Below are 14,461 nucleotides of genomic sequence, written 5' to 3'. Positions count from 1 at the left end.
TCTTGCTGCCTGGCCCTTGTATGTGCCATTTGCTGTGCCTAAAATGCACTCCTATCCATGTCTAGCTGGCTCCTTCTCCTCCAGGAAGCCCTCCCTGGCTGAGGCAGGCATCACCTCTGGACTTCCCTATACCAGCCCTGCCCAGTCTCTGCCTGAGGACACATCTGCCTCCTCCATTGGACTGTGAGCTCTATGAGGGCAGTGTTGGGGCTGTCTTGATTACCACTGTGTCCCCAGCACAGAGGATGCTCTCAGGTCTTGACCAAGCCTCTTCCTTGAAGTTCCCTGAACTTCCATGTCTCCCCAGTGCCATAGGGAGAAAGTCCAGCTTATTCATTTTGGCCCCAAAGGTGCTGTGTGAATAAGCTCCGCCCTTCTGTACTGCACAGACTTCAACCACTATAATCTGCCCAGCTCCCATGCCTTTTCTCCTGCTCGTGACCTTGATCTTCCTTTGAGGAACCCCTACTAAGTGCAGCTCTGAGTCTGGCCACTCTAGAGTCACAGTGATTGGTTTAGAGAAAATTACATGGCCCACTTGGGCCAATGAGAGTCTTCCCTGGGACTTTTGCTGGGAAACTGACAATGAGGATCTTTCTGCTGCAGAAAGCTGGAGGGATAGAAACTTCTAACTGCTGAAGTCATCTGTGCCATCAGGAAAGGAGCACTCACTTGATAAAAACTACTAGGATTCAACTTACACTGAAAAAAATAGATGCAATGGCCTGATGCCTGGATCAAACCTACCTGAAGCCAGGTGCCCCTGGACTATTAAGTAACATAAGCCAACAAACACCTTTTTGCTTGAGCAGTGTAGATGGATCATTAGTCCTAATACATCATTTCTCTTGTTAATTCTCCATCCATGCCCAACACAGCAGCCACACTGAAATTACCCAGTTCTCTGAGGATGTACCACATGCTCCCACTTCTAGGCTTTTGCCCAGGGCAAACTCAATGCCTAGCCAACTCCTACTCATCCTTCAACACCCCACTCCAGCATTAATTCCTCTAGAGCATCTTCCCCAATGACCCCGCGCTGCCCACTTTCTCTTCTGGGCTCCAGAAGACAATAGTTTGTCCAGTGTCTGTGTCAGAATCCCTGTCTCCCACAGACAGGGCTTCATGTCTCTGTGTCCAGCACTGGGCCTGGCATGGAGTAGGCATGGGTCAATGATTGTTTATTGAATAAATTTACTACTGGAGTAAGAAGTGGCTTAGAGTCCAGTGTAACATGGTGGCTGGGAGTGTGAGTGGATGAATGGGGGGCCCGATATATGAACTGGGGTCTCGGGGATGAGGCCGAGTTCCATCCTGCCTTCTTCCACGACCATCCTTAGCTTCCCACCCCCACTGCTCCCATTCTGCAGATGAGAAAACTGAGGCTCCGAAAGGAAAAACCACTGCCTGGATTCCCACGCCTCTTCTTTAACTCACTTGCAGGTGAGGGCAGGGAAGGAAAATCCTAGGGTCAGCACTGGGGAGGGGGGACTCTCCTAAATTTATTGGGCAACAGGCTGCAGGTGAGGGGACAGGAGGAGGGTCGGGGTGTAATAACTTAAAAACCGTAGGTGACAGCGGCAGCTCCTCAAGAGACCTTTGCAGAGGTGAGGGTGTGGGGTATTTACAAGGATTTGTACAAAGTGCCCCGCGCCAGCCTGGGGCAGGAAGGGGGGGTTTGAGCGTGAGGGGAGGGGAGGGGAAGGAATCTGCCTCTCTGACCCCCACTCCCAGTCCCCCAGATTCTCCAGTCTTTAGGCTCAGCAGCTCTCCCCACCCCTGCCCCAAGGCCTAATTTTGAGCTGTTGGGAGAAATGGAAGATTTCCTCAGTTTCCCTCCCTGCCCCTGCCCTGTCCCCAAAGTCTCCTCAGGTGCCCCCTTGGTAGGGCGAGGGAGGACAGGACTGGCTGGAGGCTCCAGGAAGGTGCCAGCTCCCTCCGCCGAGCCCCCTCATCCTTCTTCTGTGCTGAGCGGCCCCAGAGAACAGCAGAGGGGACAATCTTTGCCCCCAAATATAATTCAGGGAAACTGAGGTGATGATAAAGGGAGAATCCCTCCCTGGCCCCTTCCTCTCCTGTAGAAGTGAAGGGGACAAGGGAGAGGAAGAGGAAGGGCCCTGGGACCGTGGTGGCTCAGAGCTCGAGGTCGTTGGAGATGCGGGTGACGAGGGTGCGGAAGGCCAGGGCGGTGCCCGCCACACGGCGGAAGAGAACTCCCCGCAAGCCTGGCCGGGGCAGCTGGCAGACCTCCACTTCGAAGTGGGACAGGGGCTCGGGCCCGCCCGCACCCCCGTGCAGGCAGGCCAGCAGGAACGGCTGTGGCTGGCGGCAGCGGCAGCGGGCGGCTGCTGTGGCCTGGCGCAGAGCTGCCATCAGGGCCTCGGGAGGGCGCGAGCTGGTCAGCTTCACACTCCAGGGGAATCGGAGCAGCCGGGGGGCGGTTTCCGTTTGATCCCAAGGTAGATGGCAACTGAGGCGAGAACATATCGGGTCAGAGATGGGAGCGAAGAGGAACGTGGCGGAGGGCTGAAGGGACAACTCTTCCCAGTTTGGGACAGATTCCTAGCCATCCCCTCAAAAAACATCTTCCCCTGTTACCCCAGCGACAGTTTCAATTGGACACAGAGCTGCCCAGCTAGAGACCACACTTTCCAGCCTCCCTTGCAGCCAGGTGTGAACTTGTCTCTAAATTCTGGGACATGAGCAGAAGTCAGGTGTGCCATCCACATCGGTTCCTTCAAAGAACCTGCATGTGCCAGGCTCTCCTGTCCCACATCTCCCAGGAGCTGGACTTAGCAGTGGCACAGGCCAGCCTCAACTGTGAAGATGACAAGAGCTCCAGGGAATGGGGATGCAGAAACCTGGGGACCTGAATGACCGCATAGATCAGAGTGGCCCTACCAGCCTGGCTTAGCCACATGGTTTGAATGTTTGAATGAGAAATTTGTTTTTTGTTTTGTTTTGTTTTGAGACGGAGTTTTAGTCTTGTTACCCAGGCTGGAGTGCAATGGAACGATCTCGGCTCACCACAACCTCCGCCTCCTGGGTTCAAACGATTCTCCTGCCGTAGCCTCCCGAGTAGTTGGGATTACAGGCATGCGCCACCATGCCTGGCCACGGCTAATTTTTGTATTTTTAGTAGAGACGGGGTTTCACTGTGAGCTCCTCACCTCGTGATCTGCCCGCCTCGGCCTCCCAAAGTGCTGAGATTACAGGTGTGAGCCATCGCACCCGGCCTTTTTTTTTTTTTTTTTTTTTTTTTTTTTTTTTTTTTTTTTGAGACAGAGTTTCGCTCTTGTCGCCCAGGCTGGAGGGCAATGACACAATCTCGGCTCACTGTAACCTCTGCTTCCCGGGTTCAAGCAATTCTCCTGCCTCAGCTTCCCAAGTAGCTGGGAGAACAAGCACCACGCCCAGCTAATTTTTGTATTTTTAGTAGAGACGGAGTCTCACCATGTTGGCCAGGCAGGTCTTAAACTCCCAGCCTCAGGTGATCCACCCGCCTTGGCCTCCCAAAGTGCTGGGATTACAGGCGCGAGCCACAATGCCCGGCCACTTTTTAGTTTTTTTGAGACAGGGTCTTGCAGTGCAGTGGTGCAATCACAGCTCACTGCAGCCTCGACCTCCTGGGCTCAAGTGATCCTCCTGCCTTGGCCTCCTGAGTTGCTGGAATTACAGGCATGAGCCACTGTGCTCGGCCTCTGGGGGATTTTTGATCGTCACGTCTTAGGGTGGGAGCACTGCTGGCATTGACTAGGTTGGGGATGGGGTAGGTCAGGGATGATAAACATTCTCCAATGGGCAAGAGGGCCCTGCACAACAAAGAAATGTCCCGCCTGAAGTACGAGTGTGCTGCTCTAGATGAGCATCCCAGGGCTAGCCTCCCTTGTTCTGGTGGGGCCGCCCCTCAGCTTGGGTGAGCACATGACTCAGGTCTGCCAATGAGAGCATTCTACTTCCCCGCCACTACGCTTGGGTCAAGGGTGACCACATGACCAGGCCTGACCAACCAGAGTACTTCTCCTCTCTGGCTGCAGGCATTGGTTTAGGAATGAGCATGTGACCTAGTCCCAGCCAATGAGAGTCAGCCCTGGCAGTTTGTTGCAGCTGCCGGGAAGGCTCCGCTTTCCACTTGGGTCTCTAAACCGGGAATTCAGACTAAACCAGGGCTTGGCAAACTCCAGTGCCGTCTGCTTTTGTAAATAAAGTTTCATTGGAACACAGCCATACCCATTTGTTTTGTGTTGAATATGACTGCTTTTGCACTACAATGACACAACTGAACAGGTGTGACACAGGGTGCCTGGCCCTCAAAGCCTAAAATCTTCATGATCTGGGTCTGTACAGCTAATGTTTGCCTCCTGCTGGCCCTGAGCTGCCGGCAAACATTATGCCATGATTGGATGAGTGGCAAAAGGAGGTGGGGGCATTGACCAGAAGAGGAGTTGAGTTGTAGATGGGATGAGGCTTTTTTTTTTTTTTTTTTTTTGACGGAGTTTCACTCTTGCTACCCGGGCTGGAGTGAGATGGCACGATCCGGACTCACCACAACCTCTGCCTCCTGGGTTCAAGCGATTCTCCTGCCTCAGCCTCCCGAGTAGTTGGGATTACAGGCATGCGCCACCACGCCTGGCTAATTTTTGTATTTTTAGTAAAGACGGGGTTTCTCCATGTTAGGCTGGTCTCGAGCTCCCGACCTCAGGTGATCCACCTGCCTCAGCCTCCCAAAGTGCTGGGATTACAGGCGTGAGCCACGGTACCCAGCCAGAGGCTGAAGTTTAAGATGGTCAAGGGAAGGTGCTTGGGATGGGGTGGGAATGAGAGGAGCTGGCAGAGAAGGCAGGGGCCATAGGGCATTTCAGAAAGTTGGCCTTGCATTATGAGACTGGGGCCCCAACTAATGCCCTGGGGTAAGTGTCGGGAGGTGCTGAGGCAGGAGAGGGGAAGTGGCAGTCAGGGGTAGGCCCAAGCACTCACCTTGTGACCTCAGGTCCCCCGATTCTCTCAGGTTCGTCTGCGACCCTAGGGGAGGGGAGGGGGACAGAGTGTCTAATCTGGACATAGGGAACCCACCTCCCTCAACCCACTGCCTCTGGGACTCCAAGCAGCCCCTGCCTCAACCCCAGTCCCTCCGGGCTGGCGAAGGCCCGGAGTCAGGATTTGATCTCCCTGTCCATCCCCATAACCGGGCTCATTCTGAAATGGTTAGTGCAGGTCACAGGAAAGATACTGAAGAATGTGGAAGATGAAAGGGAGGAGAGTGGGCAGAGACACACCCTTACACAGAGAAGTGGCCACAGAGAGACAGAGAGAGACACACGCACGTGTGCACACACATACGCCCTCGCTCACATATACATTCATGCTTTGCTCAAACAACACCTCCTTCGTGAGGCCTGCCCTTTTTTTTCTTTTTTTGAGACAGAGTCTCACTCTGTCATGCAGGTGTGGCAAGATCTCAGCTTGCTGCAGCCTCAACCTCCCAGGCTCAAGCAATCTTCCTGCCTTGGCCCCTGATGTAGCTGGGACTACAGGCGCGTGCCACATCTGCTTTTTTTGTTGTTGTTTGTTTTGTTTTGTTGTAGAGATGGGGCTTTGCCACATTGCCCAGGCTGGTCTCAAACTCCTGGACTCAAGCGATCTGTCCAAAGTGCTGGGATTACTGGCCTGAGCCACCTCATCCAGAGGCCTGCCCATTTAATGCTGCACCCCATCCCTTCCCCACACCCCTTATTCCCTTCCCTGTTCTATTTTTTTTTTTTTTTTTTTTTTTTAGAGACAGGGTCTCCCTCTGTTGCCAAGACTAATGATCATAGCTCACAGCAGCCTTGACCTCCTGGGTTCAAGTGAACCTCCTGCCTCAGCCTCCCAAGTCCATGGGAATACAATAAATTGCAGTCACCATGCCCGGCCAATTTATTTACTTTTTTGTAGAGATAGGATCTTGCTATGTTGTCCAGGCTGGTCTTGAACTCCTGGGCTCAAGTGATCCACTCACCTCAACCTCCCAAAGTGCTGTGATTACAGGCATGAGCCACCAAACGTGGCTCCTATTCTATTTTTCTTCTTAGTTACTTTGCACTACCTAGCAGTCTATATAGTAAGTATATTTTACTTATTTCTTTGTTTTTTGTCTAGATCCCTTAGTAGAATGTTGAGTCTGCCAGGGCAGGAGTTTTGTACATTTTGCTCACCCTCTACTACAGGGCATAGGACAGTGCCAGGCACACAGTAGGGACTCAATGAGTAATAGCAATTAATAACTAATACACATGTAAAGCACCTTCCAAGGCAATCTTCTAAGCTCAGTTCATACATCACTTCATTTATCCTCACAATAACCCTAGGAGACAGGTACTGTTATTACTATACCCATTTTACAGAAGAGGAAAGCGAGGCCCAGAGACCTTGAGTGACTTGCTCAAGGTCACTTGGCAGAGCTGCCATTTGAACCCCCGAGTCTGGCTCCAGAGGCTGTGCTTCTGTGAGTAAATGAACAATCACACCCCATGTACAGACCCTGTACCCCACTCACATCCACAGAGCCCCCTCCCCAATGCCCACACACACAGGTCAGACATGCAGACAGGGAGGCAGAGCCAGCAAGAACAGGGCATGGACAGGACTTACTGATCTTGGATCCCTGGGGCAGAGAGGCGCCTGAAACACAGCGGTTAGAGTTCTGCCGTTTAGAGGGATCGAGGGTAACCCTGCAGTGTGAGGAGGGAGGTGAGGGGTGACAGGGGAGGAGGAAAGGAGGAGGAGGAGGAAATGTTGGGGTACAGGAGACAGAGCAGAGTAGAAGACAGGTTAGCTCCCATCAGCCCCCCCGCCCCGCCCTGCCCCTGCCATCCCCGCAGAGCTCACCTTCGGGTCAGTTTGGAGGTCAGCTTGGTGAAGAGGTTGGTGGTGGGGCGGGGCCGCCCGGCGGGCAGGGGTGCAGCCTCATGGGCCAGTGTGGGAGAGGCAGGGGGCCCATTCTGCACACCCCCACCACCCCCACCCCCTGCCCGCCGGTCCCGGACCTGGCCACCGTGGAAGGTGCTGCGGATGGTGGAACCGCGTGCCAGGCGGCTCCGCTCCCCTGATGGGGGTGCCAGGCTGTGACTGGAGGGGGAGGCAGGGGGCACCCGTGGGGTGCCTGAGCTGTGGGCAGAGACAGACAAGTCAGGGTGGGGGACTGAGGCAGGCCAGGACCCCAGTCCCTTTGATTCTTCACATTCCTGTCCTGAGACCAGGAACTGCAACCAGCCTGGAACTCAGAGACAGGGCAGCAACGTACAGTTGTGCAGGCTGTGCACTATACAATCTTAGCATTATTTTACTGACTCTCTCCTCTCCTATTACCCCTTCTTCAAACTGTCCCTTCTTCAAAATCTATCCCCTCCAAATCATCTCCTATCACAACTCTCCTCTCTCCAAACGCAGCAACTGAATAGATGCACAGACATTTTTGGGTGACTTCCTTGCTATTTGCCAGAACCTCAGGAACCAAATCAACTTGGCAAACACTTTGCTATCTGAACTCTCATCATCTAAAATCAGGAAAGAGATAAATGTAAAAGTCAAGGATACCTGTATTCACTACAATAATTTTGGCAGTGGGGGTTCCACTGTCCCAGGACCCTCCTCCAGCCCCTCCGACCCTCCTAGTCGACAACAGGGGCCAGACCTCCATCTCCTGAGTTCAATTCTCCTGCCTCACCATCCTGAGTAGCTGGGATTACAAGCATGTGCCACCATGCCTGGCTAATTTTTTTTTTTTTTTTTTTGAGACAGAGTCTCACTCTGTCACCTAGGCTGAAGGGCCATGGGGCAATCTTGGCTACTGCAACCTCTGCCTCCTGAGTTCAAGTGATTCTCCTGCCTCAGCCTCCTGAGTAGCTGGGACTATAGGCATGCAGCACCATGCCTGGGTAATTTATGTATTTTCAATAGAGATGGGGTTTCACCATGTTGGCCAGGCTGGTCTCAAACTCCTGACCTCAGGTGATCCACTGGCCTTGGCCTCCCAAAGTGCTGGGATTCCAGGTGTGAGCCACCGCACCCAGCCCAGACCTCCAATTTCTATCCTCCCAGGGACTCCAGGCCCAGCCTGGATCTCAGAGAAGAATCCTGATTGTGACAGAGGCTCTTACTTCTCCCTTAGAATCCATCCTCCCTGTTTCACTCTTGGTAACCAAACCCCTAAGAGTATGAGCACTGCACATGGCCACCCAGCCAGAGACTACATTTCCCAGACTCTCTTGCAGCTAGGGATGGTCATGTGACCATGCTCCGGCCAATGGGATATAAGCAGAAGTGCTCTGTACCATCTCTGGGTGATGCCTTTACAAAGAGTTGTTGCTTGTCCCCTACTCTTTCCCCACTTCTTGCTGATTGGGAAATGATGGCAGCTGGTGCAGCAGCCTCAGTCCCAGAGCTGGAAACTCATGTTGGGGCTGGAAGAACTTACCTGGGTCCTTGGAGGACCCTCCGGACTAAACCTCCTTTTTATTTAAATTACTCTACCCTGGGATCTCTTTGTTTTTGTTACAGCAGCTGAGTCTATACTTTTTATTTTTTTTTTGTTTCTAAAATCTTTTTTAATTTTCGATTTTTTTGGTCTCAGTCTGTAATTTAACTGTTCCACTGTCTCTTGAGCAGGACTGGAAGGCCATGTATTAACAGTGATTACAAATAGATTCTGGAGTCAGTCTGGAATCTGCTTCTTGACTTACCAGCTGTGTGGCCTTGGACAAGTTATTTAACCTCTCTGTGCCTTATGTCCTCAGCTGTAAAATGGAGATATTAGGATCTACCTCACAGAGTTGTTAGGGGCACTGAGCCAGGCAATAGACATAGAAGCCTGGCATGTAGCTGCTGCTTCATGAATGTTCACTATTATTATTTGATAACCACCAAAAAAAAAGCACTCTCAGTCACTGAATGAAGGCCTCCTAAGCATCAGACCCAGTGCCAGGTACAGGACACACCCGATCTCTATTGGATCTCTATAATGGGGCCTGGAAGTGGACAGCATCAGCCCTATTTTTTTTTTTTGAGACGGATTCTCACTCTGTCATCCAGACTGGAGTGCCGTGGCACAGTCTAGGCTCACTGCAACCTCCGCCTCCCAGGTTTATGCCATTCTCCTGCCTCAGCCTCCCGAGTAGCTGGGACTACTGGCACCCACCACCACGCCCGGCTAATGTTTTGTATTTTTAGTAGAGATGGGGTTTCACCATGTTAGCCAGGATGGTCTTGATCTCCTGACCTCGTAATACGCCTGTCTCAGCCTCCCAAAGTGCTGGGATTACAGGTGTGAGCCACTGCGCCCGGCCTTTTTTTTTTTTTTTTTTTGAGACAGAGTCTTGCTGTATGGCCCAGGCGGGAGTGCAGTGGCGCAATCCCAGCTCACTACAACCTCTGCCTCCCAGGTTCAAGTGATTCTCCTGCCTCATTCAGCCTTCTGAGTAGCTGGGATTACATGCACATGACACAATTCCTGGCTAATTTTTGTATTTTTAGTAGAGACAGGGTTTCACCATGTTGGCCAGGCTGGTCTCGAACTCCTGACCTCAGGTGACCTGCCCACCTCGGCCTCCCAAAGTGCTGGGATTATAGGCGTGAGCCACCACGCCCAGCCAGCATCAAGCCCATTTTACGGAGGAGGAAACAGAGGCTCAGAGATTTACCCAGTCATTCCGCTAGCAGTGTGAGCACAGAGGTAAGATTCAAACTCAGAACTGAGTATTCACAGAATCGTGACTTTTTTGAGACGGAGTCTCACTCTGTTGCCCAGGCTGGAGTGCAGTGGCGTGATCTCAGCTCACTGCAAGCTCCGCCTCCCGGGTTCACACCATTGTCCTGCCTCTGCCTCCCGAGCAGCTGGGACTACAGGTGCCCGCCACCGCGCCCAGCTAATTTTTTTTTTATTTTGTATTTTTAGTAGAGACAGGGTTTCACCATGTTAGCCAGAATGGTCTCGATCTCCTGACTTTGTGATCCACCCGCCTCAGCCTCCCAAAGTGCTGGTATTACAGGCGTGAGCCACCGCGCCCGGCCAGAATCGTGACTGTTAACTACCCCGTTCCCCTGCCCACACCCAGTGGGAACACCTGCACCCACTAATCAGGTACATCCCAGGGTGTGCCCTGGTGTTGGCCATCAACCTGCCCTACAGTCCTGGTGGGCGGCAGTGTCCTCATCCTGGAGCCGGCCCCATTCTAGCTGGCCTTGTCCTGTGATGTGAACCAATCCCTTCCCTCTCTATGCTCCAGCCATTCTGAACTGGTTTCTCTCCCTTGCCAGCTGGAAGAGACCTCACAGACTCAGGCCAACAAGCTGGAAAACCAGCCAACCAGATGATGCTGAAGCTGTGACATTCTGGGGCTTCTCTCGAGTTCTAAAAATGGATCATTCAAAAAATCAATTCAGGTTCCCAAGGCTTGTAGGCGGAGAACAGGGCCAACTGCTTTCCTGGTGCTGAAGACTAATTAATTAAGTGGGGAGGATTTTCAGGGGGGTACATGGGTCAATTCTGCCAAGGGCAGGGCAGATACACTCACTCTCTGGTCCCCATGGCACCAGCCTCCAATGCCTATCATCTCAGATCAAGGGAGGTCCTGTTCACCTACCCCCTACTTCCCACCCCTCACGTTGTTGCTGCCCCCTCCGTACCTGTTTTCTTTCCCATTTGGCAGCAGTGACGGGCGCTCAGCCCCCGGGCGTTCTGTGCAAACGTAGGTGTTTCTGCGGGTCATCATGCTGGGAGGGAGGTTGTTCTGCAGGAGACACGGCCAGGAAGGGAGTGACGGGGTGAAGACATGCCCCTGAGCTTCTCCCTCTTCCCTTCTCTGCCCTCCCCATCGATGAATAAGTCAGGGGCTCATGTGGGAACCCAGGGTGAGTAGGAGATGGTGAAAGGTCCCAAAGATGTGAAAGGTTCATGAGTAATCCCAGCCACGAAGGCTGAGTCAAGGGAGACCCCTGGAGACTGGAGAAGAGGGGGACACTGAGGGAAAACAAGGCAGGGAAGGTTTCCAGGGGGCATCCTTGTCCACCGCTCTTCTCCCAGCAATGCCCACCTTCTTGAGGTCCAGCCCAGCCACACCAAATGTTTGCTAATGTACTTATTCATGCCACATTCTGTCACTGTGCCTAGCCTGTGCACTGGGCTGTCTCACCTGTTAGAACATTCCTCCTACCTTTTCCCCTGACTCACTCCTACATATCTTTCAGGTGTCAGTTCATAATCTACCACCGCCCCCGGCCCCAGGCTGTCACGTGCCTCCGTTGGGCTCCCACAGGCCCCTGGGCTCCCCACTGCAGCTTCAATCACTGTGCTGTCAATGTCTGTTCTCATATATGTCCCCATCCCATACTGGGCTGTGAGCTCTGGGAACACAGGGAATATCAGGATTATGCTACCTCATAAACATGTTAGGAAGACAGCCCTCCTTTTCTATTCTCTGGAAGTTTGTCTAAGGTTAGTGTTATTTCTTCTTTAAGTGTTTGGAAGAATTCCACTGGTGGGAGTCATCTGAGCCAGAAATTTTCTTTATAGGGAAGGTTTTCAGTACGAATTCAATTTCTTTAACAAGAATATAAGACTGTTCAGGTTTTCTATTTCTTCTTGTGTCAGTTTTGATACAGTGTGTTTTTAAAGTAATGTGTCCATTTCATCTAAGCTGTTAAATTTATTGGCATAAAGTAGTTCCTAATATCATCTTTTTTTTTTTTTTTTTTTTTTTTTTGCGACACAGTCTTGCTGTCACCCAGGCTGGAGTGCAATGGCGCGATCTCGGCTCACTGCAGGCTCCGCCCCCCGGGGTTCACGCCATTCTCCTGCCTCAGCCTCCAGAGCAGCTGGGACTACAGGCGCCCACCACCTCGCCCGGCTAATTTTTTGTATTTTTAGTAGAGACAGGGTTTCACTGTGTTAGCCAGGATGGTCTCGATCTCCTGACCTCGTGATCCACCCGCCTCGGCCTCCCAAAGTGCTGGGATTACAGGCGTGAGCCACCGCGCCCGGCCCTAATATCATCTTACTATCTTTTAATGTTAGAATAAAGTTCCCCTTTTCATTTTAGATACTGGTGATTCATGTTTGCTGTCTTTTTTCCTTAATTGATTTTTACCAGGGGTCCATTGGATTTTATTTATTTTTTTGGACAGAGTTTCACTCTTTTTGCCCAGGCTGGAGTGCAATGGCATGATCTCGGCTCACTGTAACCTCCACCTCCCAGGTTCAAGTGAACCTGCCTTAGTCTCCCGAGTAGCTAGGATTACAGGCGTGGACCACCACGCCCAGCTAATTTTTTGTATTTTTGGTAGAGACGGGGTTTTGCCATGCTGGCCAGGCTGGTCTCAAACTCCTGACCTCAAGTGATCCACCTGCCTCAGCTTCCCAAAGTGCTGGGATTACGGGCAGGAGCCACCAGGCCCAGACTGATTTTATTAATCTTTTAAAAAAACCAACTTTAGGTTTTGTTGCTTTATTGTACCTCTTCCTTCTCCTTCACTGATTTATTCTCTTTAATGCCTCCTCCCTTCTACTTTTTTTGAGATGGGGTCTTGTTCTGATGCCTAGGCTGGAGCGCAGTGGTGTGATCATGGCTCACTGCAGCCTCGACCTCCTGGCCTCAAGTGGATCCTTTCACCTCGGCCTCCCAAGTAGCTAGAACCTCAGGCATGTGCCACAACACTTAGCTAATTTTCATTTTTGGCAGAGACAGGGTCTGTGTTGTCCGGGCTGGTCTTGAACCCCTGGGCTCAAGCAGTCCTCCTGCCTCAGCTTCCCGAAGCGCTGGGATTACAGGCATGAGCCACCACTTCTGGTCCCTTCTACTTTCTTTGAGGTTTATTTGCTTTTCCTTTTTTACCTTCTTAAGGTGTGGGTTTCGTTTAGCAATAACAATAGCTCTCATTCACTGAGTGCTTACCGTGCCAGTATGTGAAGTACTTCATGTATGAGATCTTACAAGATCCTCACAATGACCCAGGTTCTTTAATGAGCCCATTTCACATAGTGAGATATTGAAGATCAGAGAGGTGAAGTTACTTGCCCAAGGTCACATGGCTCATTAATGTAATTCAAACTCTACGTGGCTTCAGAGGCCCGGCCACTTTCTCAAACTGCCTCCACCCTTTTTCTCTTTTTTAAGAGATAGGATCTCACCTTGTTGCCCAGGCTGGTCTTGAACTCCTGGCCTCAAGCAATCCTCCCACCTCAGCCTCCCAAGTAGCTGGGACTACATGTGTGTGCCACCATGTCCAGCTGCCTCCACTCTCCTGTTCCCATGTTGAGGATATTTTCGTACTATGCTGTTCTTGGGAACTCAGATGCAGAAAAGCCAAGTCCTACATTTCCCAGAATCCTTTGCAGCTCAGGTTCTGCATATAAGTTGGGTTCTGCCAATCTTTGCATTCATGAAGATTTGGAAGGTGGAAATGGGGCAGCAGCTGCTCTCCTGCCTGCTTTGACTTCAGCTCACACAGGCAAGGCTATGAGATGAAGGGCTTTGCTTCAGCAGGGCCCCAGTGCCTGTTGTCCAGCCCTCTGAGCATAAAGAAGCTCTTTTGATGGAGGATGAGGTTTTTGCGTCTTGGGTCACAGCCACGACAATGTGGTTTTTTTTGTTTGTTTTTTTTGGGTTTTTTTTGAGACAGAGTCCCACCCTGTCACCTAGGCTGGAGTGCAGTAGGGCAATCTCAGCTCACTGCAACCTCCACCTCCTGGGTTCATGCAATTCTCCTGCCTCAGCCTCCCAAGTAGCTGAGATTACAGGCAGCCACCACCACGCCAGGCTAATTTTTTTTTTTTTTTTTTTTTGAGATGGAGTCTGGCTCTGTCGCCCAGGCTGGAGTGCAGTGGCTCAATCTCGGCTCACTGCAAGCTCCGCCTCCTGGGTTCACGCCATTCTCCTGCCTCAGCCTCCCGGGTAGCTGGAACTACAGGCGCCCACCGCTATGCCCAGCTAATTTTTTGTATTTTTAGTAGAGATGGGGTTTCACCGTGTTAGCCAGGATGGTCTCGATCTCCTGACCTCGTGATCCACCCGCCTCGGCCTCCCAAAGTGCTGGGATTACAGGCGTGAGCCACCACGCCCGGCCCTAATTTTTGTATTTTTAGTACAGACGGGATTTTGCCATGCTGGCCAGGTTGGTCTTGAACTCCTGACCTCAAGTGATTCACCGCCTCAGCCTCCCAAAGTGTTGGGCTTACAGGCATGAGCCACCGTGCCCAGCCTAACAATGCGCTCTTGATGGGGCAGCCTCAGAAGGAGCAGCTCCCTTGCTGGGTCAGTTCTGTGGTGTGGTTGTAACTGTTGTTCCTACCAATCCCGCCCATTGTCCGCTCCTCCAGTCCTTCCTACAATTTTGTTTTCTTTTTTCTTTAATCACGCTCCCACCTCATCCTCTCCTTCTCTGGCCCTGCCGCTCCCACCCATTCTCTGCGTTGTGGATCATTCTCTGA

General features: G+C 51.9%; 1 protein-coding gene across 3 annotated transcripts in view; it reads right to left on the bottom strand.

Moving 5' to 3' along the window:
• Positions 1–1,155: 1,155 nt before the first annotated feature.
• The window catches only part of MARK4 (microtubule affinity regulating kinase 4), a 53,685-nt gene continuing 40,379 nt past the window's right edge, over positions 1,156–14,461 (bottom strand). For 2 of the 3 annotated variants that reach the window (XM_030795812.1, XM_030795814.1), the window contains exons 14-17: positions 10,663–10,766; positions 6,868–7,146; positions 4,978–5,022; positions 1,156–2,470 (exon numbers count right to left, since the gene is read on the bottom strand). In XM_030795812.1, the coding sequence (XP_030651672.1) occupies positions 2,134–2,470; positions 4,978–5,022; positions 6,868–7,146; positions 10,663–10,766 (765 nt within the window). In that variant the 3' untranslated portion in view covers positions 1,156–2,133. Of the gene's footprint in view, positions 2,471–4,977; positions 5,023–6,630; positions 6,711–6,867; positions 7,147–10,662; positions 10,767–14,461 lie in introns of all 3 variants that reach the window. The other variant, XM_030795813.1, reaches the window with a different exon arrangement.

The sequence above is a fragment of the Nomascus leucogenys genome, chromosome 17, assembly GCF_006542625.1.
Source record: "Nomascus leucogenys isolate Asia chromosome 17, Asia_NLE_v1, whole genome shotgun sequence".
Classification (NCBI taxonomy): domain Eukaryota; kingdom Metazoa; phylum Chordata; class Mammalia; order Primates; family Hylobatidae; genus Nomascus; species Nomascus leucogenys.
This window is presented reverse-complemented; position numbering and strand designations above follow the sequence as displayed.